Source organism: Melospiza georgiana, chromosome 5 (genome assembly GCF_028018845.1).
Source record: "Melospiza georgiana isolate bMelGeo1 chromosome 5, bMelGeo1.pri, whole genome shotgun sequence".
Taxonomy (NCBI): domain Eukaryota; kingdom Metazoa; phylum Chordata; class Aves; order Passeriformes; family Passerellidae; genus Melospiza; species Melospiza georgiana.
The window spans coordinates 10,304,086-10,330,845 of record NC_080434.1 but is presented as its reverse complement, the minus strand read 5'-3'; the positions used below and the strand labels follow the sequence as shown (position 1 = coordinate 10,330,845).

The window sequence follows — 26,760 nt, the reverse complement described above, 5'->3', positions numbered from 1 at the left end:
CCATTTTGATCAACTGGCCAGATCTCCAAACGAACTTAAAAATTGTTCAGAAACACCTGTTGTGGTGTCCAAATCCTTGTCTAATTACCTTTTTCCTTTCCTGTTCTCACAGTGGGTTTCAGCTGATTTAGAAAGATTTGCCTGTAATGGGATGAATCTTGGTAGTATCCCTGAAAATGGTAGACAATTTTTTCTCTTGTAAAGAAATTCCAGCCATAAGTAAAACCTACCCGTGGGGTTCCAAATGTTAGTGTATGAAAAATGTATGATTTCTTACTGCCCCGTGCTTTAAAGATGGTCATTGTACTTGCTTTTTCCAGATCATGCAATAAAAATGAAAGGGATAGTGAATGTCTTGATTAGTTTGAGTCTGTCCAAACTCTGACATTCTTTGCTGGAAAAATCCTCATTTATTTAAAAAAAACAGACCAAAACAAAAGCCAGAGGAAATTAAATGCAAAAAACACCACCGCAACCACAGGGAGTGTGATTTCTTAAATATTTTTATAAAATGAGAAAATTTAGTTGCACTTACGCAATGTACATTCCAGTTGATAAACATATGTGAAAGATTGTTACTCTAGATATATTCCAAAAAAATAAAGGTTCAGACTTCATGTCTTTCTCAGAAAACTGTGTAATAATAGGCTGTCATGTAACAGTCATGTCCTGCTTTGAAGGGGTATAAAGAAATCTGAGTTTACCTGCTAGAAAAGAATTGCTCTCCTTTTTCACGTGTGTGTGATCTCATTCAGTGTTTTAATTATCATTGCAGGTTTTGAGCAAAATAATACATCTAAAGGAAGAACTACTGTAAAATTCTCAGGGAAAAATGAGAAAAACCGATTTCCCAGAGCTGCTACATCACGAACAGAAAGAATATGGCCAGGTGGTGTCATTCCATATGTAATAGGAGGAAATTTCACTGGTAAGCTTTGTGCTTTGCGTGAAAAGAGGAAAGATAATTTTTTAAAAATTTCCTTCCTTTTTTTTTTTTTAAATTTTTAGAAGTGAAGTCATACTATGGAAGTCAGAAGAAGGGTTTCTGTTAGAACAGGCCTGAAGTACATCTGTTTTGAAAATATTAGTCATACTTAATTGTTTTCAAAGGCAAGCTGCATAATAAAAAATGTATAGCAACATTTTAGAGGGAAAGCTCTGTTTCTTTACCTAATATTTCTTGTTGCACATTTGTTTCCATGAGCCTAAGTAATCAAATGTCAAGAATTTTTTTTTAATGCAGTATATTGAGCACAATAATATCTTCAGTTTAACCAGTGTGACATGTATTCTTCTAAACCGATTTCACTTAACAAACTGACTCAAATGTGTTTTGTCATTCCTCAATTTGGTTTTCAGATGGGTACACACAGACACTGTATATGACAGAAATAAAGACTGGATGCCCTACATATAAAATTCTTATCAGAAAACTATAGAAAAACCTAAAACATTTGTTATCCTTGGAAAAGGTAAACAGGTTAATATCAATCTGGATGTAAGAGATAATTTAAAACAAAAATGGAGCAAGGAAAGCAAAGAGATAAGGGAAAATATATGAAACAGCATCTTCCCTGTATATGATAATACAGGGAACAAAAAGAAACATGCAAATGCTCACACATTGTATATGTCATTCCTTTCAAACTGACAGCTACAGTCAGGCTTTCAGTTTGGGAATTTACATAGTACTGTGCCAAATGTGACCTTTGCATTAGGATTAGTCTTCTGAAATAACTGCAGGAAACTAAATGAAAGCGCCATATTAAAGATTTTGCCTTTTTCATCATAAAAGATAAATTCTAAAGCTTAGAAAAAATATCTTATAGATAAAAGAAAAGGGCAAGATGGGATGGAGTAACCTTTATTTTCTATTTTTTTTTTTTTTAGAATCTGATGTGATTTGAACTTGTTCTTTATAAAGTTTCAGGTTTTGTCTGTAAATTTTAAAAAGGTTAGATATTTTGTTTGTTTAATTATCTTATGTTTTAACCTGCAAGAAGAATGTATTTCTGCTAGCATATTCTTGCCAGATAATACTCTTTGTGGATTTTCAGCTCAGAAGAAAAACAAATATATTCTCACATGTTGCCTCTATGTTAGTAAGCTTTGTCTTTTGTCACACAATGAAATTACATTGCTCTGCTCTCTGAAGTTTTGTTTGGTGCTGAGAGTTGGCCTGGATGATTCTGCATCTAGGGGATAGTTCTGACCTTTTCTGAATGTATTTCTCATTTTAAAATCAAATATCTAGGTGTGCGTTTACCAAATTCTGAATTTCCCACTTTTGGTGGATCATTTGTTTTCTGAGAGATTTTGATGCAAAGAAGGGGAGACTGGTACCTGTTCACAACAGCCTTATTTTAATCAAATGTTTTTGTATGCCTATTGGCATGGCTTAGATTTAGCTGGTTTCCAGACTTGAAGGCTGTAGGATTTTTAAAATTTTTTTTTTGTTTCTACTAGATGGATAGCTATGATGTAAAGTTCATCAGTGTTGCTTGTTATTTTACTTTCTGTTTTTTTGGGCTTTTTTCCTCCCCCAGTGTGGTTCACTTGATAGGTTCATCTGGGAAATTGCTTAGTGAATGTTGTGCTGATGGAGGCACATAAGCAACGCAGTATTTCTTCTGCTGTCTTCCTCTGGTGTAACACAGTCGTGATCTTTATGGCAGGGTTTATATTTACTGGGGTGTGTCAGGCAGCGTGAGCCCCCTTGCAGGCACATCTGTTACGACGAACTGACGGCCTGAGTATCCCTTTAGCTGGAATCTTGCCATACACGGGACTGCTGGGACACACAGGGCTTTGTGACTCACTGACTACTTGCAGGCCCATATTCCTAGTACTGGTTGTGAGAAGGAAGGTGCAGCTGGGAGGCTGCCGTGGTTCCACCTGCTGCCTTTGCCGTTGCAGGCACGCAGCGCGCCATGTTCAAGCAGGCCATGCGGCACTGGGAGAAGTACACCTGCGTCACCTTCATCGAGCGCAGCGACGAGGAGAGCTACATTGTCTTCACCTACAGGCCCTGTGGGTAAGTGTGCACCTGTGGGAACACACCGTCCTGCTCTCAGCCTCTGGCTCTTGGCCACGTCTGTCAGCTTTGTGCCCATAAGGGAATATAAACTTCACAGGAAAATCAATAATTAATGCATTTCAATGATGCACGTGTTCTGCCTTTTAAGTTCATTGGAACAGGTATGTGTGGTAACTTTGTAAAGTTGCACCTCTTTGGTCTATTTCTACATAATTTTATCTTAATATATACACATATAGATATGACTTATTTCTTGCTTTCTGTCATGTTTCCAATATTCATATGTGTTATTCTAAAGGTATTTCAGGTTTATTATTTGTTTATTCTTAGCTTTCTCAATGTCACATATTTACTGCTGAATTAAATATGGACATCTACCCCACATTCCTTTTGCAGCTAAATTGTTGTTTGTTGTAATTTTCACTCTCATATTGCTAGACTATCCTTGCCCAGATTTGTTTAATCACCAAATTATGGCCATTTTGGAGATTCCTTTTTCTGGGTCACTGATGTGACCAGAAAAAGTGAACAGAACAGTTTTTATTACTCAGGAGTGCAGCTTTCCATTAATCACCATGTTCCATCTTCAGATATTACTGCTCAAAAATGCCTCTGACAGCTATACTTGCTATTTATTCTGCTCAGAATTCTTAATTTTATATGGCGCTTAGTGAACTTTCTGAGTGCACTGTGTTCATTTCCCAAGAAGGGTGCACACTGCCTTACAGAAATTCTGTACTTCTGACAGTCACCTCCTGTTTGAGTTGTAGGCTCTGCAGTGAGCAGCTCTTTGTCTTACTGACTTCCTGATCATTGAGCCCTTTGCATGTATACTTTTGAATCATAATAGGATAGGGTAGTGAAAAAAATTTTTGGGACCTACTTGTGTTGTAGGAATGATCCTGGATGTATTTCATTTATAGTCTCTAAAATTACATGTAAAATTATCTGTTTGAAGCACCCATTGTATTTTTCTTGAGGTACAGGACAGCATGATAAAATTTACTCCTAGGCCACTTTTGAAAGTAAAAAAAGCGTTGCCTTTGCCCCTCAAAGTCTCTGAGCCTCAGATCCTTGCAGTAGGGGAGCTTATTCTGTCATGTTCTTGTGCCACTGTAGGTTTGCTGTAGACTCCCCTTAGAAACAGTGCCAAATGAAATGGACTTTTGTTCTGAGCCAGCATGGGCATTATTTTAGTTAATGACCACCCTGAGATGGGATTCACCCATTTAGTAAGATGCAGGGATACTGATACACAGTTGGAAGAAAAATGGAAAGCAGAGCATAATCATGATAGTTCCCTTGCACTCACAGAGGCAGAAAGCAATTTAAACAGAAGAGTGTGAAAAGTGTAAGTGTTTTCAGGCACTTTAGAAAGAGATCTATGGGGGTATCTGCCAAATGTAAATCCTACAACTTCAAAATACCCAAGGCCAAATGACAAAAAGGTCTCTCCAGCCAAAGAACTGTTCCTTAGGCTGCTTGATATTTCATGGGATCAAATCACTTCAGGGGAAGGTGGGATTAAAACCAGCTTTAACCAGATGGTTGGAATATACTCAGTATCCATCCCCAAAGCCCTAGATTGCTCTTTGTCATTAATGTTGCTTAATTGAAGGGTACTGTGCAAAATAGAGATAATTTACCAGGGCTGCAACAAGTTTAAAATAAAACCAAAGAAGAGAGTGGCTATGAAAAGTCCATCATTGATGAAATAAAGCCAGGCCAAACAGAAGGGACAGCTGAATGATTTTTCTGGGGGCCCACAAGTCATTTCAGGAAGACTCAGATAAATAGGGACATGCATTCTCTGGGTGAGCAGGAACTGTGCACTACCCACCAGCATCCAGTGCTGACGCAGGATTTTCCACGGAAAGAGCCCAGACTGAAGTGACACCAAACCAACTGCAAACTCTCTCTGCTGCATGGCCACTCGCATTGAAACTGATCTTCAGCTCTTTCCCATGGCACCCTGCTGTGTTGGTTTGTTAGCACATTGTGTCAGTATTGTTTGTACTACCATGGCAGCTAATGTTCACAGATGGCGGAGACTTTATTGTACTTAGCACTGTTGAAATTAAAAGCTCAATGATAAACCCTGCCCCAAAGAGCACACAGTCAAAACATAGCACATTAACTGAAGCAAAGTGGATAGTTACATATGTGGAAATTCAGGTGGTAGTATCTACAAAAGTCTCATATGACAGCATTAGCGCACTAGCAAGTGAAGTGTTACTGAGCCTTTGTAAACAATGAGGATATTTTGGAGTGTAATGCATCACATCTTGAAACAGTTCATGGGAAGATCATCCCAGAAGAGCAGTGATTAAAAAAGCATATTTGAAATATAGCAGCTGGTTATAAGAGATACACAACTTTCTTAAAGTTGAGAGGTTCCATATCAGCAAGGAACAAGAGATAAGTTTTGATTATCATAGACCCATAGGACTGCAAGGGATCTCAGAAAGATGTCTAATGTAGTCTTAAGACAGAAACAGTTATTCCTATATCATTACTGATATATGTTTATCTAACTTGGTTCTAAAAACCTGCAGAAATGAATATTTCACAGCCTTCTAGGAATTGTATTGCTCAGCATCCTCAATATAAGAATTGTAGGAAGTTTGAACAGCATTTTTTTGGCATAGCTAAACAAGGTATTTTTTACTGCAATTAAAGGACATTAATTTTTTTTTTCCTTATGGTCATAGAAAAGAAATTCCTTTTACTTTTAGAAGAAATCAATTGTATAGTTTGAGACTGTTGTTAAATTTCCCACTGTTCTATATTCTTGTGGGCTAGAAAACAATTCATTTAATCTTTCCTGGTAAATAATGTTTTCTAGGCCTTTAATCACACTGCTCTTTGAGATTCTTTTCAGCTAGTCCACATCATTCTTGAAATTGATAGCCCCAAATCTAGGGCATATTTGTCCACATAAGTTGTCAGTTCTGCTGAGCCAGTGTAAGAGATCATTCATATAATTTGTAGCCTCTCCTTCCTCTTAGGTACCTAAACACAGTGCCTCCCCCTGTTTCTCATCAGCTGCCATGTTCAGCACATGGTTGGTTGGGGTGTCATTCCAAAAAAGAGCCAGAGGTCTTTCCACAACACAGACACCCCATCATTGGTTCCAGTCTTTACCAGGTTTTGCACATCTTAAGATGTCGAGTAATTCCATATTTCCCTTTCCAGATCTCTTGTATAATTTCCTAAAGGTGCTTGTCTTCACAGTATTTAGCAGTGTCTTCTATGAGTGCAAGCTTAAAAAGTGTTTTCTCTGTCTAACTTCATGTAATACTCCAACCAGCTTTATATCTCCCTTGATATCAGCTTCTCTAGTTTGCTTACAGAGTTCAGAAAAATGTCAAAAGCTTTATGGCCACATCCCTTCTTGCCATGAGATTAATTAAATCTGCTGAAGTTGTAAGCTACAATTATTTTCCATCATGTCTGGTTTATTTAACCTGAGTTTGATAAAAGTTAATTATTAAAATATGGTTTAATAATACAGCTGAATCACTAACTCACTACTTTGAAATTTTCTAATTAGTGATAGTCTTTTATATCCATAAACTGCAGATATGAAAATAAGAATATAGTATTAAGATACTAGTGTTTGTGATTCTACTATCAAGCAGTGTACACTAGCATTAATACCAATTACAGCAAGTATTTATGCATCTAGTTGATTAAGGCAAAAAAAACTCTACTTGGTAACAGACTCAAAACACTATTTGCTCACTACTGCTTCTCTATCCTTGTGTTTCTGCTTATCAAATTGGAAGGGCCCAAAGACTCGGTCAGTGCACTTTTCTGCATGCAAAGCCAAAAAAGGGATATTGGGATGGCATCTAGTCACTATGTGTTAATAAATATTATTGAGTACAAGATCAAGCTTCTTTTTATGTAGTAGAACAAAAAAGAAAGGAGCATTTATATTCTTCTAGTAACTCAGCATGCCTTTGATCTTGGTTTGTTCTCCATTAGAAGACTTATACAATTTTTATGATAAAATTCAGATGACTTATTGCAATCGCAATTTAAGTATTTGACAGTTTAAGTATTTGACAGATCCATTTGAGATACAGGAAAATAAAATCTCTTTCATATGCTTCTCCAAACATTGTAGAGTGAACAGATGAATATTTTAACCTCTTTGAACTTGCCAGTGTGTTAAAAAGGCATTGTAGGCAAATTCTTAAAGTTGGTGAAACAGGTAAATTCATTGCCTGAGGTGCACTTTTGTAGCATGCTTCAGCTAAAGAACATGTTATAAAAGGTGCTCAATCACTCTTATAAAATGAGAAGAAAGCAGAGTTGTGCTAAATAGTCTGTGCATGGGGGAGGGCTGACTCACGCTCTCAGGAGTTAAATAACCCTGGCAGCTGGCACAGCTTCCCTGCTGGCTGTGCTGTGGCTCCTGTGTGCAGGAGGGGTGTGATCAAGGCACAGGCTGGCAGTCTAGAGCATGGTGTGCTGACACAAACGGTGAGGGGGGGTTTATATAAATACACTGGGATAGGCAGCTGTTAGCTGAGGAATGCTGGTTGTAGTATTGGGGTGGGCATCTCCACTGATCAGATAAAGATGCAGGAGACACTTCTGCTATCACTAGTCCTCTTGGGGCAGTGAATCAGGACATTTAGTAACCATGATTGTGTCTTGATTCCTGAGAAAAGGCAAATTCATCAAGCCAGTATCGTCTTTGTATAGGTGGAGTTATATCTGTGATTGAAAGAGGTGTTTTCACCAAGAACACTCTGCTTCCTGAGTGAGAATTTGTTTGGAAATTTTGTGAACCTCTTTTTCTTGCTTTCTTGCATAAAGGTGATCATACACAATCCTAGTATGCTTATGAAATTCATTCTCGCCTTCATACAGTCAGTGCCATGACAAACTGATGTTGTGGTCTGTGATTTTTATATTGTCACATTTTCAAGGGTGCAGATTTTTTTAAAAAGGACAACATTAACTCTACCTGAGTCTCTCTTCCTTTGTATCAAGAGTATTTTTGATGGTAGTTGTGAAGTAGTATTACTTTAAAGAATGAGCTTATTGTTCCATTCATTTCACTTTCTCTATGTCATTTGTTTCTCATTGCTCACTGTCATTGATCAGCTAGACTGATTAAATGGAATTAGAGATTCATAAATAGTTACTGTCTCCAAATGCTGTCTGGTGCAATAAAGATTAAAGAGATGAGCTTTAAAACCTGCCAGTTGATTCAATTTAAGGGGTGTGACAAGTGCTCATACAGCACAGAGATCTTGTTTTTTTTTTGTCAAACACTCCTGGGGTCAAACCCATAATATTACAAATTAATGTGCTTCATAGACTTTTTAAATTTTAGTTTTCCTTATTCTTTGTCTCAGTGCAATTGTTGAAGTAAATTGTTGTAGCTTAGTTGGATGTATCTGGTGTGCTTGACAAGACATTCAACCTAGCAAATCCTAATGACCCTCTGTAAGTGTGAACTGCTGCTGTTATTTTAAGACTTGGTGTTAATTCTGTTTTCCTTGGCATGTAAAGAAACACTAAATAAATGTCTTTATATTTTCTAGGGAGTACTTGAAATCTGTCAAGTAACCAGTGTAAGGGAACTCTCACCCTCTGGCTGCTTACTTTTTAGGAGCAGGTTAGCATTAAAAAAATAATTCCCAATATGCTGGGGTTTAGATGCACAGCTTTAGACTACCTAGAGGAATATTATGTAAAAGATTGCAATTAACTTTTTTCTCTAAAAAAAGCCTTCTTTAAGATCTGTCAGGTGAGGTGGCCTAAGTCATTAAAAACATTTGAGAATGCTCAATCCTTCTTTTTCATTATTATAAGAGTAAAATGTTAAATTATTTTGTCAGACACCTAAAAATCTATCTGATTTATGGAATACCACTAAAAGCTTTCAGAGGTGATCTAAAACACAGTCTTAAAAAGTTAGATCCTCATTTGGTCCAAAAGAAGTAAGAAGGACAGGAAGAGAAACTATAGTTAAAATCCTATTTTATTATTTTGCCTTTGTGTCAATAGTGTCAATAGTGTCAATAAAGGTAAAGCAGGTATTAATTATAATAATTTATTTTTCAGTTTTTCCTTTACATCTGTTCATATCCAAAATATCACTGTGAAAAAAACTATATTCAATATATAGAGAAATTTTTTGGTCCCCAAGTATATCTTTTCTAGCTGAAGCATGTAATGTATATGAAGTCAATAAAATAGGCACATTAAAACTATTGAAAATGTGTTAAATAGTCTACAATTTTAGGTCTCAATAACCTATTGATTTGCTTTAAGCCATAAGTAATCATTAATGTTCTTTAGTTCTGCATTGCAATTTTTCTCCGTAGAGTTTCCACATAGTGGCCAACATGAAGGCTCTGCAGACGTATTTAAACTGTTTTAAACAAAAGGATTCTTTCTGCCATTTGACAATTATATGTCCTTATCCTGACTTTATTCTCATCAATCCCTTGCTCTGCCATCATGTGTTATATTAAGATCATGAAGATTTTTAACTACAAATTAAATCCCAGGACTTGTGTGATTAAGTGTATTGACTCTTCAAGGTGATTTGCAGGATTATAGGTGAATGGAAAACTAAATAGGTTAAAATTGGTTGGATGGTTGGGTTTGAAGGGTTGTGGTAAATAGATTGGACTCAAGCTGTGACTGAAAGTGCAGTATCATGGGCTTATCCTGTGACCTGGCATTATTAACATTACTGGATGTGACCCACAGACACATGGTGGTGCATGCTGCCATCAGAGCATTGCTTTTTATTATTTTGCTGAAAACAAGTTTCTGTGTCTTTCTATAGGATGACTGAATAGACTGTCATGACAGTGAGAATTCTGTTGATCAAAGCTGACATCTTTTAAGACATTGAATAATACCAAAAAATGCCCCACTCATGTGTATGTTGAATAATCAGCTGTTCTTGTAGAAGGTCTAGAGTCTGTGAAACATCTGAAATTACATTGTACATTTAACTGTTGAATCTTTATATAGTATTTTGTTAAGTTTTAACTGAATTTGCTATGTGGTTTGTAGACATATGTAAGAAATCATTCATCTGTGTTTGTATTTCAATTACAGGTGCTGTTCTTATGTGGGTCGAAGGGGAAATGGTCCTCAGGCTATATCTATTGGCAAGAACTGTGATAAATTTGGCATAGTTGTCCATGAGTTGGGTCACGTGATAGGTTTTTGGCATGAACATACACGACCAGACCGTGATGACCATGTCAGCATCATTAGAGAGAACATCCAACCTGGTGAGATATTCTGACAACTATTTTGGAAAGCAAAGCTCATGTGTTTGTTTTTGATGTTTTCTTCGCCTGCTCAACTCCATTGGAACTGAGTGCTGAATAGCTGAAATAGCAATTATACCTGCTATTCTTCTTCCCTTGACTGATCTCAAATTGATTGACAAATAAAATACTGAAATTATAGTATAATATTTTCCAAAGGTCTGGACAAGTAGCAGGCCATTAATATAGAGGCCTAGAAGGAGCAAAATAACAATCATGCTCAAAAACTTTGAAAGAAGCTACTGCTCTTAAGGCTCTTTACGAGTCCTATTTCTGTGCTTGAGGAAGGGCATTTCTCTTGTAGGCTTTAGTGAATGATAAGTAGAAATATGTCTGCAGCTGCTCAAGGGGCTTTGACCTGGGAGGGTAAGGTGAAGAACTTTCAATCTATGGCAGACAGGCACAGATCCTGCAGTTTACATTCTGTTCACCTCACTCTCTACAGAGCATGCAGCTTCAGTCAGTGACCTTGGTGTTGTTGAGATAAAGCATCTGAGGAACTTGAGAACTTAAAACTGTGACTGTCAGCTCTTTGCCACCCTAGCTGTTTGTGCCCTTGCTTGTGTTGGGTAGGCAAGATGGGAGGGAAGTAGGCTTGGAGTAGCTTAGAGTATTTGTCTGTTTCTTTAGAAAATATTTTAAAATATGTGAGATACAATGAGTTTTTGCCACTTCATCTAGGACTTGGAAGGAGACTGGCAGCTGATACACACTCCCTTAAGTCTCTAAAGTTCAGAAATGTCATGCATGTTTGAGCCTTTCTTGTCTCACTGTATTATTGACTTGCGCAGATGCCATAAGAGCTCCTCCCCTTTTCTTTTACTATGATGAGAAAATCAGCTGGAGTGCCATCCTCAGCAACATGCTCTCTCTTTCGGTTGTTTCTCTGGTTTCTGACTGAAACTACTTCTTGTGGTGTGGCATGTGCTTGGGGATCACTAAATGGGATCAGGAAGCCATGGCCACTGACACATTTGGCTTTTGTTATATTATGCAGCTTATGTTGGTTAAAATGTTAATGTCACTGCAGGGTCTTTTTGCAAGACTCCAGTGGGAATATGAACTGGAGTAAGGAGTGCTTTGTATTGCTGATGTACTGATTAGGTCAAAGAACTTAGGGTATGGAATTATGAACTAAGTATAATTCCTTTTCTCCTGTTCTGCTCTTGTTAATTTGCAACAGCTGGATCTTGAAAATGTGACTTCGTAGTGTCTGCATTACATGAAGCCTCACAGAGAAAGTTTCAGACTTTGCTGAAGCCGAGTCTCCAGTAGTTTAGTGCTGGATTTACTATCCAGTTAGACTGTTAGTATCCAGTCTAATGAGTGAGGAGGGTTCTTCTGGAGTCTTTGCTGTCAAAATTATTTCTTTTAGGAATTAAGAACCAAACCAGAAATTTGTATGGACTGTACATGAAACACATTATGATGTGTGGGGCCTTAATGTGTTAGTTGCATGAAACTAGTCTTTTTAAATCCAAATATACAAATTTGATGTGTGTTTCAGAAGATGTCTGCCCTATCAGTTAAGGAGGCGTAGTAAAGTTGCACACTTCCTCCCAATTTGCAAAGATTTATGAATGTCAGTGAGTAATTAGGTTAGGATCTTTGTTGGTTTTCTTTTCGTGTTTGGTTTTTATCTTTACAGAAAAAGATATTAAAGAATCTATAATGATCAATCATTTGTAGGTCAGGAATACAACTTTTTGAAGATGGAGCCTGGAGAGGTGAACTCCCTGGGGGAACCATATGACTTTGACAGCATCATGCACTATGCCAGGAACACCTTCTCAAGGTTGGAGTCTCAGGTTATACCTTTTGGCTTTTAATTCTCTTCTTGTCTGTGAATGCTAAGAACTATGCTTTTTGAAGTATTTTTAAATCCCTTAAAATGTCCCTTGCGACATAATATTCCTACAGCAGTCAAAGCACAGCTTGTTTATTTTAAGTCAAAATAATTTAATTATATTTGAAAATGCGTTTCTTTTCTGTTCAGTTTCAAAGCAGCCTTTTGATCTTGCCTTAGTTCTTTAGATTTTCAGACAAGATAAACTGGAAACATCATTTTATATGATACTCACTTTCTTTTTGTGTCCACAAAAATTTTAATTCAGAAAAATCAAATGAGTGAAATGGCTAGGAATGCTATGTGTAACGTGATCTGTTTTCCAAAAGAAAAATACATCTCCTTTGATGCATGGAGTTTCATAACCATGGATTATGCAGGTAGAGCACAGGTTATTTGGACATCTACCACACAAGCCACAGCCTTTGTTAAGGACTGCAGTCAAGCATTTATAACAGAGGCTGCAGCCTCCTCTATTTGTTTGACAGTATTGTTACTGTCATAAAAACCTTATAGTAAAGACTTCTGCTGGTTTTGCTCTGTCCTGTTGCAGGCTGATCCTTTCTCAGCTCCTTAGAGACTCAGTGGGGTTCTCTCTGAAAGGGCGCAGGGTTGTGGGGAGCTGTACAGTGAGCTGGACCCATAGGGCAGCCCTACCCTAGAGAAGAAGTGAAAGAGGCATTTATCCAGTCTCCTATTGCATTTCATCAGCTAATTATTCTCTAAAGGTACCAGGGTAATGTAAAATTTAAAGAAACCTCCCAAAAACACCCAAGAAAAAGTTGTAGTTTGGAAGGATATATTCTTGGGTGGTTTGTTTTTTTTTTTTGGTGTTTTTTTTTTTTTTTTTTTTTTTGGTGGTTTGGTCTGGGTTGGGTTTGTATTTTTTTTTGTTTTTTTTTTTTGTTTTTTTTTCCTTGTGTGTATGGGTTGTTTTTGTTGTTTTTTTTGGTTTTTTTTTTGAAAATATTTTTTCAAATTCATGCATTTTAAGGTAAAAATACTGGACAATCTGACACTTTGAAGTAAACTGAGGGCCACTAAAACCTCACCAGCCTTTGCAAATTTGTTTGGCTTGTTCTCTCAATATAAATTCTATTATTATATAAAAGTCCAACCAAAGGCCCTCTTACTCAGCATACACATAATTCACCCCTGGAAGAGCCTGGGAATGAGCCACATGAGGTAGCTATTAGTCACATTGCTTAATCCAGTTACACATACCATTACCTTAAGGAAGAGATTATAAGAACCTGTATAAAATAGAGTAATTGAACAAGACAGAACCCCCCTGAGTCCTAGGGCAATGACAACATCAAGGTAATTTGATTTGTTGGCCCTGATTTCACCACTTTCCAAGCTGGCAAAAACTGATAGTGCCATGAATAGGCATGCCCTGCCCCAAGGTACAAGGGCTTGTTACTTCATACTGTCTAAAAATAGCCAGCAAAGCCCTGAGGTTGGGTATTGATTTGCACTAATTCATCCTGCAAGCATGAGTGATGCCCAGTGAGGCATATTGCCAGCTGTTTGTTAGACTTTGCTCACCCAGATAAGTAGTAGGAATCACAAAACATCCTAAAGTTCTTGTCGTGCACAATGATTTTTTCCATGCTGTATTTAAACTTACAGTATGTTCCTTTTTTTAAAGTGCTAAGACATTCAAGAGAGGATTGTTTTCAAAGTTTTTGAATGTATGAAAAACACCAGTTTGATGTTGTGCTGAAATTGAGTGGAAAATAGAATCATAATTTACAGATGCAATCGCTTTCTAAAGAGTAATGTGCCTTTGTTCTAGAAAATTATTAATGCCGTATGTAGTTCATTTCAATGTTTAGGGTAACATCCTGAGATTATTCTGTCTTTACAAAATTTCTAGTGATGACTCAAAAAATCTAACTGGATAAAGAGAGCAATATATACTTGCAATACTCAAAATGGTTCATCAATTTTAATTTAAAAACCAGTATGGGTTTATAAATTGTATTCCTAACTACAAGGATCCTTACCATTTGTTAATTTTTGCATCCATGTTATGTCTGAAGGTACTGGTTTTGCTTTTCAATAAACCGCCTACAGGTATACAGGTGATTATAAATAATTCAATAAAAAGAGACTATAGAAACATATTCTTCTGTTAACTGCTGTTTTATGGGATTTGAAGGATTTAAAATTCTGCAACATGATAATAGAATGTAGTTTTGTATCTTAGTCTATTAAAATTTATTTGAGAATAGCAAAATGTTTTAGATCATATTTAAAATCTGGGAAATTTTGAATAAATTGCACATTTGGAACAAGTGTTTTTCTCTGTGATGTCTTGTCATTTAAGGTTAATGTCACTAAAATCACATATGGTAAGTTGATATATTTTATTGCAAGGCAAGTAAAGGCTGGCAAGTAAGCATGTCTGTTTTGAAAGTGTCAGCAGTTAGAGTGGAGTTAAATGTCTTACAATACTTGACAGAATCATGATTGGCAAATGTCTTTGGCTTTACCTGTTCTCACATGTAATTTAGACTGTAGGATTTCTTATAAAATATTTGTTAAAAATAGGAGCTTTGTGATTAAGAATTTTGTGCTGGGGATTAACTTATGTATTTTAATGAAATTTTATCTCTTTTTTGCCAATATAGCAATAGCTTAATGGCAGTGTCTTTTCCCTGTAAAGTCTTAATAGTAGTTAGAGATCTTCTTCCTCTTTTTTAGCAGAAATATAAAAGCTGATATGTTAATTGATGTACTGAGAGAAGATTCTTTTTTGGTAACTTTACATAAAGTTTGCCAACCTGAGAAATTTTATGACACATTGTCTGCATTTAATATTCTGTATATTATCCTCTTATTTATGCCAAATGTAAAAACCAGATTTACAAAACAGGTATAGATTAATGGAACTCAGACAGTTTTATGAGAGAAACCTGATAGGGTTTTTTGGGGTCTATTTTTATTTTTATTTTTTTTAGGGGCATGTTTCTGGATACCATTCTCCCTTCCCGTGATGACAATGGTATACGACCTGCCATTGGCCAGCGTACCCGTCTAAGTAAAGGAGATATTGCACAGGCAAGAAAGCTGTATAGATGTCCAGGTATTGCACCACAAACAAACCAAAAGCACATACTAGCAACTGTTTGACTTGTTGTTCGAGAGCAATGGTAAACTTTTTGAGTCAGCTGCTCAGTATTCTCTTTCTATGCTGGCAACTGACATAGGCTGCTGAGGAATCGAATCATAAAAAAAACCTTATGGATAAGGTCACTGGAATGCAAAGTACCTAAGGACAGATGAACTGTATGAAACGACATGACATTTCAATCTGCTTTTCTTAGCTGTTCAACAACTAGAAAAATATGTTTCATATCACTTCTGGTTTGCATACTGGGTGGAGTCCTTTATTTGAATTCAAGCTGAGTGCAGAAGGAGCAAAATGAATTACTGAGCTTGGCTGTGAATCCATTATATTTTTTTAAAATGTGTCAATGAAAGAAGCGAGGACAACCAAATTGTAAACTCTTGTGTGGATGAGATGGTTAGATCTTTCTACAAAATGTCTATAGTTTTAACAGATACATTTAAAATTTAAATATCTTCTGCCTAATTCTGTCATCCTATAATTTGAATGCATATTAATTTTTAATTTCAAAATAATGTGGTTGAGTCGCTATCTGTCTCAGAGACATCAGTGGCAAGCCTGGAGTAACCCAGAGTCAATGCTATGGTTCGTGTTGTTCCCTAGCACTCTTTCTTCACCAAGTGCTGCCAGAATGGTGGAGATCTCAAAGGAAAAGTTTTAAATCTCATTGCTCTAGTTACTGCTGTTACCACTGTTAACCTTTGGTGCCAACCAAAGAAGTTCAGAAGTGCCTTCTCTCAGTCAGAATTTACCAGTAAGATCCTTGTGGGAGGCTGGACATCCCAGCTCTGAGCCACGTAGGCTTACAGCCATACTGCTCCTCATGGGAATGAATGACATCTCAGGAGCTGTTTCAGCTTAGATACATTGCCACTTTTAACCAACTGATCAACACAAGAGGACTAAAGAAAGCAATCTGTGTTAAAGTAATGGAGTTGCTTCAAGTTTGTACCAGCAGCAACGAGATCTAATGAAGATTCACTGAAATGTGCTTTTCCTTTGTGCTGTAAGCACGCTGAATCAGACTCTTGTATATACTGAGAACAGGCACAGGGATTCTGGGCCTGCCAAAGCAGAAACCACTTAAACACCTTTTCTTTAACAACTGTTCCTTTGGGAACAATTTCTGCTCCTTCCTTTTGGTACAGAAAGTACTTTAATAATGACACACTTGGCAGCAGGATTTCTAATGAAAGCATACAGAGAGTAACAACTTCATGAACAAAAAGAATATGCATATATTTTGATAAAAGACAAGCTTTGGAGGACAAAAGTATATAAAACTGCTGGGCAAGTAAGAGGTAGTATCTCATGATCATACTGACTTATGAAAGGAAAAAAAAGGAAAGAAATTATAAACTAGTCAGTTTAGTATGTATATAATACTCTAATATGCAGTTTCAAAACTGTAAAAGATGCAACGTACATTTAGAGCTAGTGTTCAAACAGCCGTTCAGAGAAAATATCCTTTTCATATATGTTATGAAAATGTACTGAGAGTTATAGTTTCTTTCAATGGCATGAAAGTCTTGTTGAAAGTTCATTTCACAGTATTGTAAAACCACTGTGGTTGTTCAGTAGCAGTTTGCATTTGAAAAGTAAGATTTTTTTTGCAGCACCAGTGAACGTGGGTCACATGAACAATAAAAATGAATGGTGGTTGAAGGATTATGCTCCTGTTTTGTCACCTAGCTTTGCAAAATTTGGGATAAAATGTATTGGCTTTCCAACCTTACTTAAATGAGCCATGCCATAAAAGAAAGTGAGTTTTAAAGAGAGAGAAAAAGGCAGAAGTTTTTTCTACAAATGTTAACTAGCATACTATTTAAAATGCTATTTTTTCAGTTAATATTTTAATAGAAGCTGCATAGCTGAATAACGCAACCCAGACTGAATCCAATAAAGAAAGCAAATCTCTGAAAATTATCTAGTACTTTTCTTCTAATAAATTTTGCAGCAAATACTGAAACTTAAAATTCAGACAGGCATAAAGCTTTTGTTTTTATGTAAAGAATCAAATCATCATTGTAGTACATAGCAATAAAATCCCTGATACTCTGTTGCTTTCGGAGGTATGTTTTATTTCCTATTTCAGACAAAATTATTAATCATGATGCCTGCTTATTATAAAACAGCAATGAATATTTCAATCCTTAATAATATCTGCATTTTTTCATATGTTCATTTGTTCTGCCTTAAATGCAATGCAATGAAAATGCAGAAACCAATGACTTAATCAGCACTTTCCAGAGACCCACAGTTCTATGATAAAGAATGTCATAGTATTGTGTGTGTTTTGTTCAGAGTTCTAATTATTTCTGCAAACAATTGCAGGCCCAAGTCCTTTTTTGGGGCCTGTGAACGTGAAGTTGAGCTCAGGGTTGCTGGAAAATACAGGTGATCCTCACAGCAGGGAAGAAGCTGAACCTTCTAGGGTGTTTTAGATAGTCAGGATAGTCTAGTCTGATAGTATCATTATTCAGGAAGGGGCTTACTGACTAAGAAACAGTTTGGAGACTGGTGAAGCCAGAGTGAGATTTGATAACCTGTCTTTCAGCAGTGGGGTAAGTGCCAGGTCTCTAAAATGTAGCAACAGCAATTTTGGTTTGTTTTTAACTTTTCCTTAGGATTTTTGTAAAAGGAAAATGTAATTGCTGATAGGCATCTGTTACTTTTTAAAACCAAATTATATTGTTATGTGATGGAATAATAAGGGGAAGGAAAACAACTAAGTTGAAGTCCTTCCTCTGCCAATCTGATTTTGAATTTTGATTGTCTTGGTACTGGAGAATAAAACTTGAAGTTCAAGGTTGGATGTATTACAGTTTTCAGTCTAATTGAATAATAGAATGTGTTTTCTTCTAGCTGCTAAAATTTCAATGCTGGTCTGCCTCTATAGTTTTATGTAGAAAGAAACATTTATATGTTGCTTAATAGGAGCAGAAAAATAAGAAAGGAAAATGATGGAGAAAGATACTCATATGCCAAAAGAACAAAAAAAAGTGCATAAAGTGGGACTGCGTAATGAATAGGAAAGTCTCAGACTGGTGGGAGAAATTTGTTTAGAGGAAGAGAAGGTGGGTGGACGAAGTTCAGCAAATTTACAAACTGCCTGGGTTAGATTTGAAAAGAATGTTCACCATCAAAAGTCAGCCTTTGTTTACTGCATAAGGAGAATTAGGGTTTTTGGATTAAAACAGTTTCCTTATAACTATTATGAGGAATCAAGTCAATAGTAAGACCCTGAGTTGCAGTAAACTGATTTAAGTTTTTGATTTAACAATAATGTGATCAGCAGTAGATATTTTTAGGGCTCTATGGCAGCTTTCTATGCTATCTATGTATAGTTGTACAGACTTGTGTCTAAGTGTTAAAAAACTTAAAGAAAAAGGGTAAAATCAAATTAGCCATAAATGATGCTATGCATTTGCTTGTGCTATGTGCAAAGGAATGAGACTTGGTTCCCTAAGTGTCCTGGGGGATCTGGGCTTCATCATTTGCAGATTTCACAGTAATCCTTGATGGGACTTGGCCATGTGTGCAGGCCAGCCCAGAGAGGTGTCACACTCAGGCAGTGTAATTAAACACTGCTGCAGAGTACACTGGTGGGAATGGCTTTGTATAAGCACATAATCTACCTGCTGCCTACACCCAGTGCTAATCTTTACAAGGAGAAGCAAAAATAGTTTCCCTCTCCTAACCATGGAAAGTCTTATTAGATGTCTAACCTTCTCAAGCTGTAAAGCAGAGGTGAGTGGCTTTTATGGCTAGAGTATGTGTGTGGGGAAAGCTAAAGTGGCATTTCTGCAAGTGGTCTAGCCTAGTAAAATTGATATAAGGCATGACATTTGAAAGGAGGGAAAAAGTATCACAGAAAACCTTGGGAAATGTTAATGATTAACAAAGGAGTAAAAATGTACAAATGCTTTATAAAGCATTTAAAGCATTGCTATTTAAAGCATATGAGATTTAAGTTGTGATTGATATCTTTTGACTTGAAATATACTAAAATAAGTATGAAATGAAATTTAAATAAGTGGCCCTTACCACTCATTTTCCTTCCACATTTCTCTCCCAAAGTGGATTTGTTACTAGTGGATGATTATACAGTAAAAAAAAAAAAAATTGTAATATTCTGTCTTATAAACCTAGTCATGAATACTGCAGTTGCTACAGTCCAAATACAATCTCTATATTCTCTAGTGATAGAACTTTAACTGTTCCCCGTTGCCTAGAAATGTGCTTTTCAACAAGAAATTCCCAAATATCACCCTGTCTACTGCAGCTTTGGAAGCCAGCCTAGAGCTCAAATCCCATAGAAAATTAATTCAACTATTGATTGGTATAAGCTGTTCCTGTTATAGCTCCCTTGAGTAATCAAGAATTTACAATTAAAAGATAAATATGGTAAAACACATGAAGCCCAAGTGTGTAGAAGGTAAATTTTCATATTAAATAGCTTTATTCTGTAATTCCTGGGGAAAAAAAAAAAAGAGTTCCATGACTCCTTTTGCAATTTAAAAGCCATTGTTTTAAGTCTGTACACATCTTCTGTATGTGGTGCATGGACTTAATGAAACCATGGATGAGAGGAAGAACAGAGGACTCTAAAAAGGGTGAGAGGAGTACCTGGATTCTTGTGAATGTCTCATCTTTAGGCCCTACTGTCCTCCAACAATTTCACTGTTGGCTTTTTCTGAAGTGCTTTACTTATGCACTGTAAGCTCCTGGCACCGTTCACCAGCTCTGGGGTGACCCAGTACAGGACTCTGCAACTTAAATGTCTTTGCATTCCTTGTTGCATTAAAAAGAAATTGACCGGTTAGCCGAGGTTAACGACAGATATAGCCTTTTCATTGAAGGGTCTTTGTGCAGAAATGTCACTTGCTGCAGTTGCCTCCAACTTTTTAAAGATAAAACTGCATTTTTTAAATGAAGAGAGGAAAATATTTTATTTTTGTGTTTAATTCCTAAAGGACACAGTGATGGTAGCTTCAGCTGTTACACTTCTTGAGAGCCATGCCACTCTTTCCTTTCTCTTATCATGATAATCATTTGAGTGTCAGAGAGCAAATTTAATGCCTTGAATATAATTTCCACCTGATATAACAGTGTAGTTTTCCAATCACATCTTAGGTGCACTTTAACAAAACAGCTTTACAGCTGTGTTGTCTGTCTTTGTCATAGGCAATCCTTTCCTTTGTCCTTTTTTATTTAAGAATTTTCCAGAACATTTATACTTCATCGATATTTTGATGACACTGTTGTTCACCTGCTGGCAATGGTAATTTGAAAGCACTGCAGATCTGATTACACTGTCATGAGATAATATCAAATTCATATCTTCTGTCACACCTGCAAAATCAGTGGGAGAAAAAATTTGATTAAGGTCAAAAAAGATGCCTGACTAAGGTGAAACACCCTATCAAAGTCAGTTTTAATTTTGGAGAGTGGTAGTAACTTCCAATGTTGAATTTTACTGTGAAGATGATTTATTAGCCAGCATCTAGCAGCATGATTGACAGGTGAGAGAAGGGTGCTAAAAGCTTCAACAATAAAGAATATAAAAGCTCTTGGTATTTTAAGGCGTTAAATTTGCTTTGCTTCTATTACTACAAATCACCCTTGCTAAGAGACTTTGTGGAATATAGGACTTAGTTTTCTATACCAACATAAATAAGCAAGTTTAGGTCAGATCAGTTTTTCCTGTGGGTAAAGGACTAAATTAAATGAAACCACTGAAAAAATTCAGTGTGATGCAAATCATGTTGTGCTAGCATTTCTTTTAGTTCTTAAAGGCTGCCGTTTTTTTTTAATTACCAAAAGAGTTCTATGTATAATATTGTAGGTGATTGACAGCAATGATATTTTTAAGGCTGCCATAATTTTGGTTATGTCAGCAGACAGCACACAAGTGAAATAGTTCATGGAACGAAAACATCCTGCATAAAATGGAATGAATGTCAAACTGGCTTAAAAAAAAAGCTTTTAATAAATTGTAAACTAACCTGTTTATTTTCCATTCTGCATCTGCAGTGAGTTAAATGAATTCTGAGTAGATATTGGAAAGATGCATTTTTCTCCGTTAGACACATTACATTTTATATTTTTACGGTAATTTGTTTCTTTCAGCCTGTGGAGAAACACTGCAGGAATCTACAGGCAACTTTTCTTCTCCTGGATTTCCAAATGGTTATCCTTCCTACACACACTGCATATGGAGAATCTCTGTGACCCCAGGAGAGAAGGTATTTTAATGATCCTTTAGCTAGACACAGATACTATTTTCAAAGTAAAATGTTGGATTTTTTAGCTTTTTGTTTAAGTTTAAAAGATGCATATTAATTGAAAATAATGGAGTGTCATAAAAATGGGACCGTGGGTTCTGTACTATTGTCTTTACTTTGATCTGTGGCATTAGAATTCATCATGAATTCAATGGATGTGCCTGTGAAATAAAGACATGATTTCAATTTGCAGTATAGTTGCACCATGCACTCCCTTTAAAACTGGCTTCTAGTTCAGTTTATGGTTCAATATAAAAGTAGAAGAGGTGATTCAGGCTCCTGAATGGTCCATTTCCCAGCATGGGCAAGCTGACTGAGCTGATGGGGCTGATAGCTTGGGCTGTGACTAAGGAGGTTCTTAGTGTGTTCAATAAGATGCTTCTGAAATGGAACCATAATAACATGAGTAAAGAATGTGTCACTGTGGGTGTTCCCTGGAATTGGTTCCAGTGCATATAGTTTTAATTTCTGGGAATCAATTTTATGGGGAAAAAGGCGGGGGGGAAATGGGCTTGGTGAGAGCAGTTTGGAGAGAGAAGTGTGCCATGCTAGTGAGAGCAAAACCTGTCCTTCTTGTGTACACTTTCAAAATGTGCTACTAAATCTCATTTTGAATTATGGGCTCAAATATCAGGCTGCTTCAAAACAAATAAGGATAGAGGGAGTGATAAAAAGCTTCATCTGAGACAAAATATGCAGGAAAAAGAATGTAAGTTTCCTCATGTGAAGCAGTGGCTAGTAGCAGGCAGTCAAGTGCTAAAGACTAAAATACTGAATCCAAAGACTGAAATATGGAATCTAACGGGTTCAGTACTGGCAAGTTCAAATAGGAAGACCCAGTACTTGCCCCCAGATAGTTCAGTCATTTGTCTCAGAAATCTCCCACTATGTATGAATTGGACGTTCTTTTCTCCTGATTTTATTACTTTGTTCCGTGTTTCTTTCAGGTCAGGGTCCTGGTAGACACCAAGAATATATACTCTTGTTGCTCTAATAGATCCTGAGGAGCTGTAAGGGCATTTGCTACTATGGGGAATGAAAGAAAAGTCATTTGGAGAGTGTTTGCCCTCCTTTGGGCAAGAGCCAGAGCCAGGAAGAAAACTAAACACTATCTGCTGGGAGGAAAAGGGTGACACAGCATGTTGTCAGGGAAAAAATGAAGAGATGAATAAGAGAATGTTTGTGCAAAAGATGAAAATTACTCTAAATAGTAAATTTCTGTCCCCATTATTTGTGTTGCATTTTAGACATGATTGTAATAAAAACAAAAATGGCTTAAGTTTTTTTCCACAGCTCCATTAAAAAAAAAAAAAAAAGTGTGTTCATCTACAATTATTTGGTCTTGAAAAAAATTCTAATGTATGAGTCAATGTTGATGTTCAAGTATTTATAGCGTAGTTCAACTTTGTGTAAGCCTATCTATAGGCACTAATGTAATATGTCTTGAGTTTGTAACCACCACTGAAGCTGCATTATACTGGACAGAATATTAATGGGGGAAAGCCCCTGTGTTGAAGTCAGCAATGTGAGAGGACTGGCTCCTTTCCCAATTTATTCCTTTACCTTTTACTTTTGAGACTTAAGACTACATGGTAAAATGTAGCTGTAAAAACTGTACTCAATATATCTATACACAGAAAAGTCTTGGAGGGAGGATGGTGTTATTAATGCTGTATGCCCCCAGCCAGGGGGAATCCTGCCTTCGGGTGTGTAGAAATTTTATTGGCGTAGGGAGAGTTGCAACTGTGCCAGTGTTTTATTTGAATCTGCCTTTTGAATAGATTACTTTTCAGTTTTCCTTAATGTTTTACATGAAAGATGAAATAGGCCAGAAAAATCCTTGATTGATATGGATAAAAAAATGCCACCTACAAAAACCTTGATTTGTATTACTGGTATTTGTTTTATATTTTGTCTTTTCTTATCTCAGGCAGTAGGAGGTATGATATATTCTCTTGGAAGCTGCAGTAGCACAATCCAATCTGCTGTGTAATCAATAATTCTTTAATTGTGCTGACAAATACCCATTGATTGCTTTTCCTGGGAAGCCTCTCAGCCATCCTGTCGCCTTGAACAAGCTCTGCCTTGTCTGTAGGTCTATTTAGTACTTTGCAGAATAGCAAATTGGAATTTTAAATATATTTAAGCTTGTTTGGTTCATGACCAGAAATCATGCTGCGACAGATTGGGGGTTCAGCCTATGTACAGCTAATGAATTCTGGCCAGTGTTAAGAAATTGCTGTATCATCAAATACCTTGGCATGCCAGAGTGAGAAAAGGCTGTGAAGGTTATTTCATGTAGTTTCAAAAGCAGGGGCCATTGAGGAGGCTCATTAAATTTTAACCATTTCCACTTAGATAGCAGCAGTTTGAGACATTGACATGATCACAGCTAAGTGAAACCATCCATTTCCCACCCCTATCCTGGCAACTAAGGTTTGGAAAAAGGTGAATTTCCAAACAAAAGCCAGAGAAGAAATCTGATGTTTCAGCTGTGTCATGGAAAAAAAGGAAACTTGTGGTTAGAGTGGTGAGAGACCTCCAGGCTCTAAGGAGCTGAAGCGGTGGAGGAGGTACAGGTTGTGGCTTCTGTGGCTTGCTTCCAGCAGAGCCAGCTGGGTTTGTGTCAGCAGCTGTCTGCATCTCATCAGGGCAGAGAAAAGGGGTCCCTCTTGTGCACCCCTCTGACTGCACAGATGGGGGGTGAAGTTGGCACGGCAGGGAAAGGACAGGGCTGGTGAGGGCAGCAGGCTTTCCAAGCCGTGTGGCTAAATGCAAACAGAGATACCTACTTACCTTTTGAGAAAAAAAGAAGGTAGGAGTTTAGAGGGAATCTGAACTGCAAAGTGAATGATTTGAGGAGAACAAAAGTTTTGTATGTTGGTGTGGTCTCTTTACTTGAAGGAGGAATTGAAGGAGAAAAATTCTGCCAAGGACAGAGAATTTCTTGTGACTGAGAAAATGGTCTGTGCTGTCTTCTGTAGTAGATTCAAATAGAAATTGGAAATGTATTAAAAAACTGAAGCAGAGTAAAGCAAATGAATGTTTTTACTTTTACCCAGCTCTTCATATTTCTCATGGTAAATAGGTGGTTTTGGAATTCTGGCAATATTTGTGCATTTATTTATTCAGTACATCTTCCTGAAGGACTGCCCCTGCCCGAGTAGTAAAGGCAAAATGTCCTGTGTGTTAAGTATCCATGAAAGGGTGCATAAAACCGAGAACTTTGAGATGAAACTAAACCATTTTATTTTATTTTATATTCCAGTTATGGTGTTAAAATTTTTACCTTGCATCTGGAATAATGGTAAATTCCTCTCCTTTCAACTGCCACTCACAGCTGCTTCATGGGCTGCCATGGAGATGTATTTTTGCAGTGTGAGGTACTTGCTCCTGTGCAGCAATTTGTGTTTGTTTTATAATGGCAGGTTTCAATTGCAAATTTCTAGGATCAAAGCTAAGATAATACCAATTCTGTGCTCAAATGTGAATGCAGAAGAATTTCAGTTAGAAATATTTATTTATGTACACTGAGGAACTGATTCTGAAGCAGATGAATTTTTTTTCCAAGTACACCTAAATCCAATTAAAAGGTATTAATTGGAAGTAATTTCAAAATACAGAATATGAATAACTTTTAGTCTGCTTGATTGGATTTATCCCTGTAATTGCAGGACATGATCCTAAGACTATTCCAGTCAGTCAGGGTTTGAACTGTAGTTATTGTGTCAATGTGTTATCAGGAAAAATCCTATTCCTGTGTTGAAAGTGTAAGTTTATGGCAGTTTAGGATTAATATTTCTAAGAGGGATAATATAATTTATTATAAGGGTAGTCCATGTAGTAAGTATTGAAAATATGCTTGTTTACAGATATTCTCAATAATACTTGGAGTCCAAGTTCAAAAGTTCCAGAAATGTGCAGATTTCATATTTCTCTATAAAAAGCTTTATTATGGGTTCATTAAGAGTCATTAAGGGTCTGTACAATGTTTCTTAGTAGTGAAATTTTTTTCAGAATTACTGTCCAACATTGTCAACATTTATGTGTCTGAAAGTAAAATATCTTGTCAAAACAGTAGTAGGAAAAGCACAAACTAAAACAATTATTTAATTTTTTTTTTATTTGCAGCTGATGATAGTCAGTGCTGGTTATAGTCAAAATGTAATGGAAGAGGAATTGGCAGTAGAATTATCAAGTAACATATTTAAAATTATATTACTCTAATATTTTACCTAATTAGAATTCTGGAATTTTTATTTCTCAGTGAAAAACTCCCTGTGTAGTAGTTTGTCTTGAATTTGTGCAAATATATAAGATTAAATAAAATAAAATTTTCATGTTCCCAAGAAACTTAGTCAAAGAAATAATTGAGGAGAGGATAATTAAATGTCTGAATGGTTGGAATTCCATTACAGGTGACCACTCTGGCTTCCATTCTTCAGAATGTTGTCGAGATTGTTTTTCTCTTATTTACCACACATGATTTATTTACGTCTTCTCATCTGGTTGCAGATCGTTTTAAACTTTACCACCATGGACCTTTACAAGAGCAGTCTCTGTTGGTACGACTATATTGAAGTAAGAGATGGCTACTGGAGAAAATCCCCTCTGCTTGGTATGCAACTGTTAAACGCTGCACCGTCCACTGCTCCCCACTCACTGGGCTCAGTGGACCTGCTGTTGAACCCACAGCAAACTTCTTGGGTTTCAGGTGTCTAGAATGGATCTAAACTTGGGGATGGGAAAAAAAACCCCTCAATGGCCTTCACTTCAAGCCTCAAGCCTTCCTTTTGCTGCAGCTTGCTATAATTCAGCTGCAAGTGTGGAAAGATGGCAACTATAAAATCTGCAAGATTTTGCTTTGCTTATGGGTATTGAATTATGAAGCTGCCTTTTTTTTTTTTTTCCAGAGAAATAGGGAAGAAGTTTACAGACAAATCTATAGAGCATGTGATGGGAGATTCATAGGTCATGTGATGAGAACGTGCATCTGCTGTAGAGCTGTTGTTACGAGCTTTGTGCCTGTTCCTTTAAGATTTGGGGCAGATTGCTTCTCTTTGTTCCTTGTGTGTCCTTCCCTGCTCATGCAGAGAAGACAAATGCAAAGCAATAATGAATTAAGTTTGAGTTGCAAC

At 36.7% G+C, this 26,760-nt stretch overlaps 1 protein-coding gene across 1 annotated transcript in view; it reads left to right on the top strand.

The window, feature by feature from the left end:
- The window catches only part of TLL1 (tolloid like 1), a 124,722-nt gene that overhangs the window by 60,178 nt on the left and 37,784 nt on the right, over positions 1-26,760 (top strand). Inside the window, exons 4-10 of the mRNA XM_058024962.1 lie at positions 776-928; positions 2,917-3,034; positions 10,136-10,314; positions 12,043-12,148; positions 15,166-15,290; positions 21,468-21,583; positions 26,138-26,240. Of these exons, the coding sequence (XP_057880945.1) occupies positions 776-928; positions 2,917-3,034; positions 10,136-10,314; positions 12,043-12,148; positions 15,166-15,290; positions 21,468-21,583; positions 26,138-26,240 (900 nt within the window). The remainder of the gene's footprint in view (positions 1-775; positions 929-2,916; positions 3,035-10,135; positions 10,315-12,042; positions 12,149-15,165; positions 15,291-21,467; positions 21,584-26,137; positions 26,241-26,760) is intronic.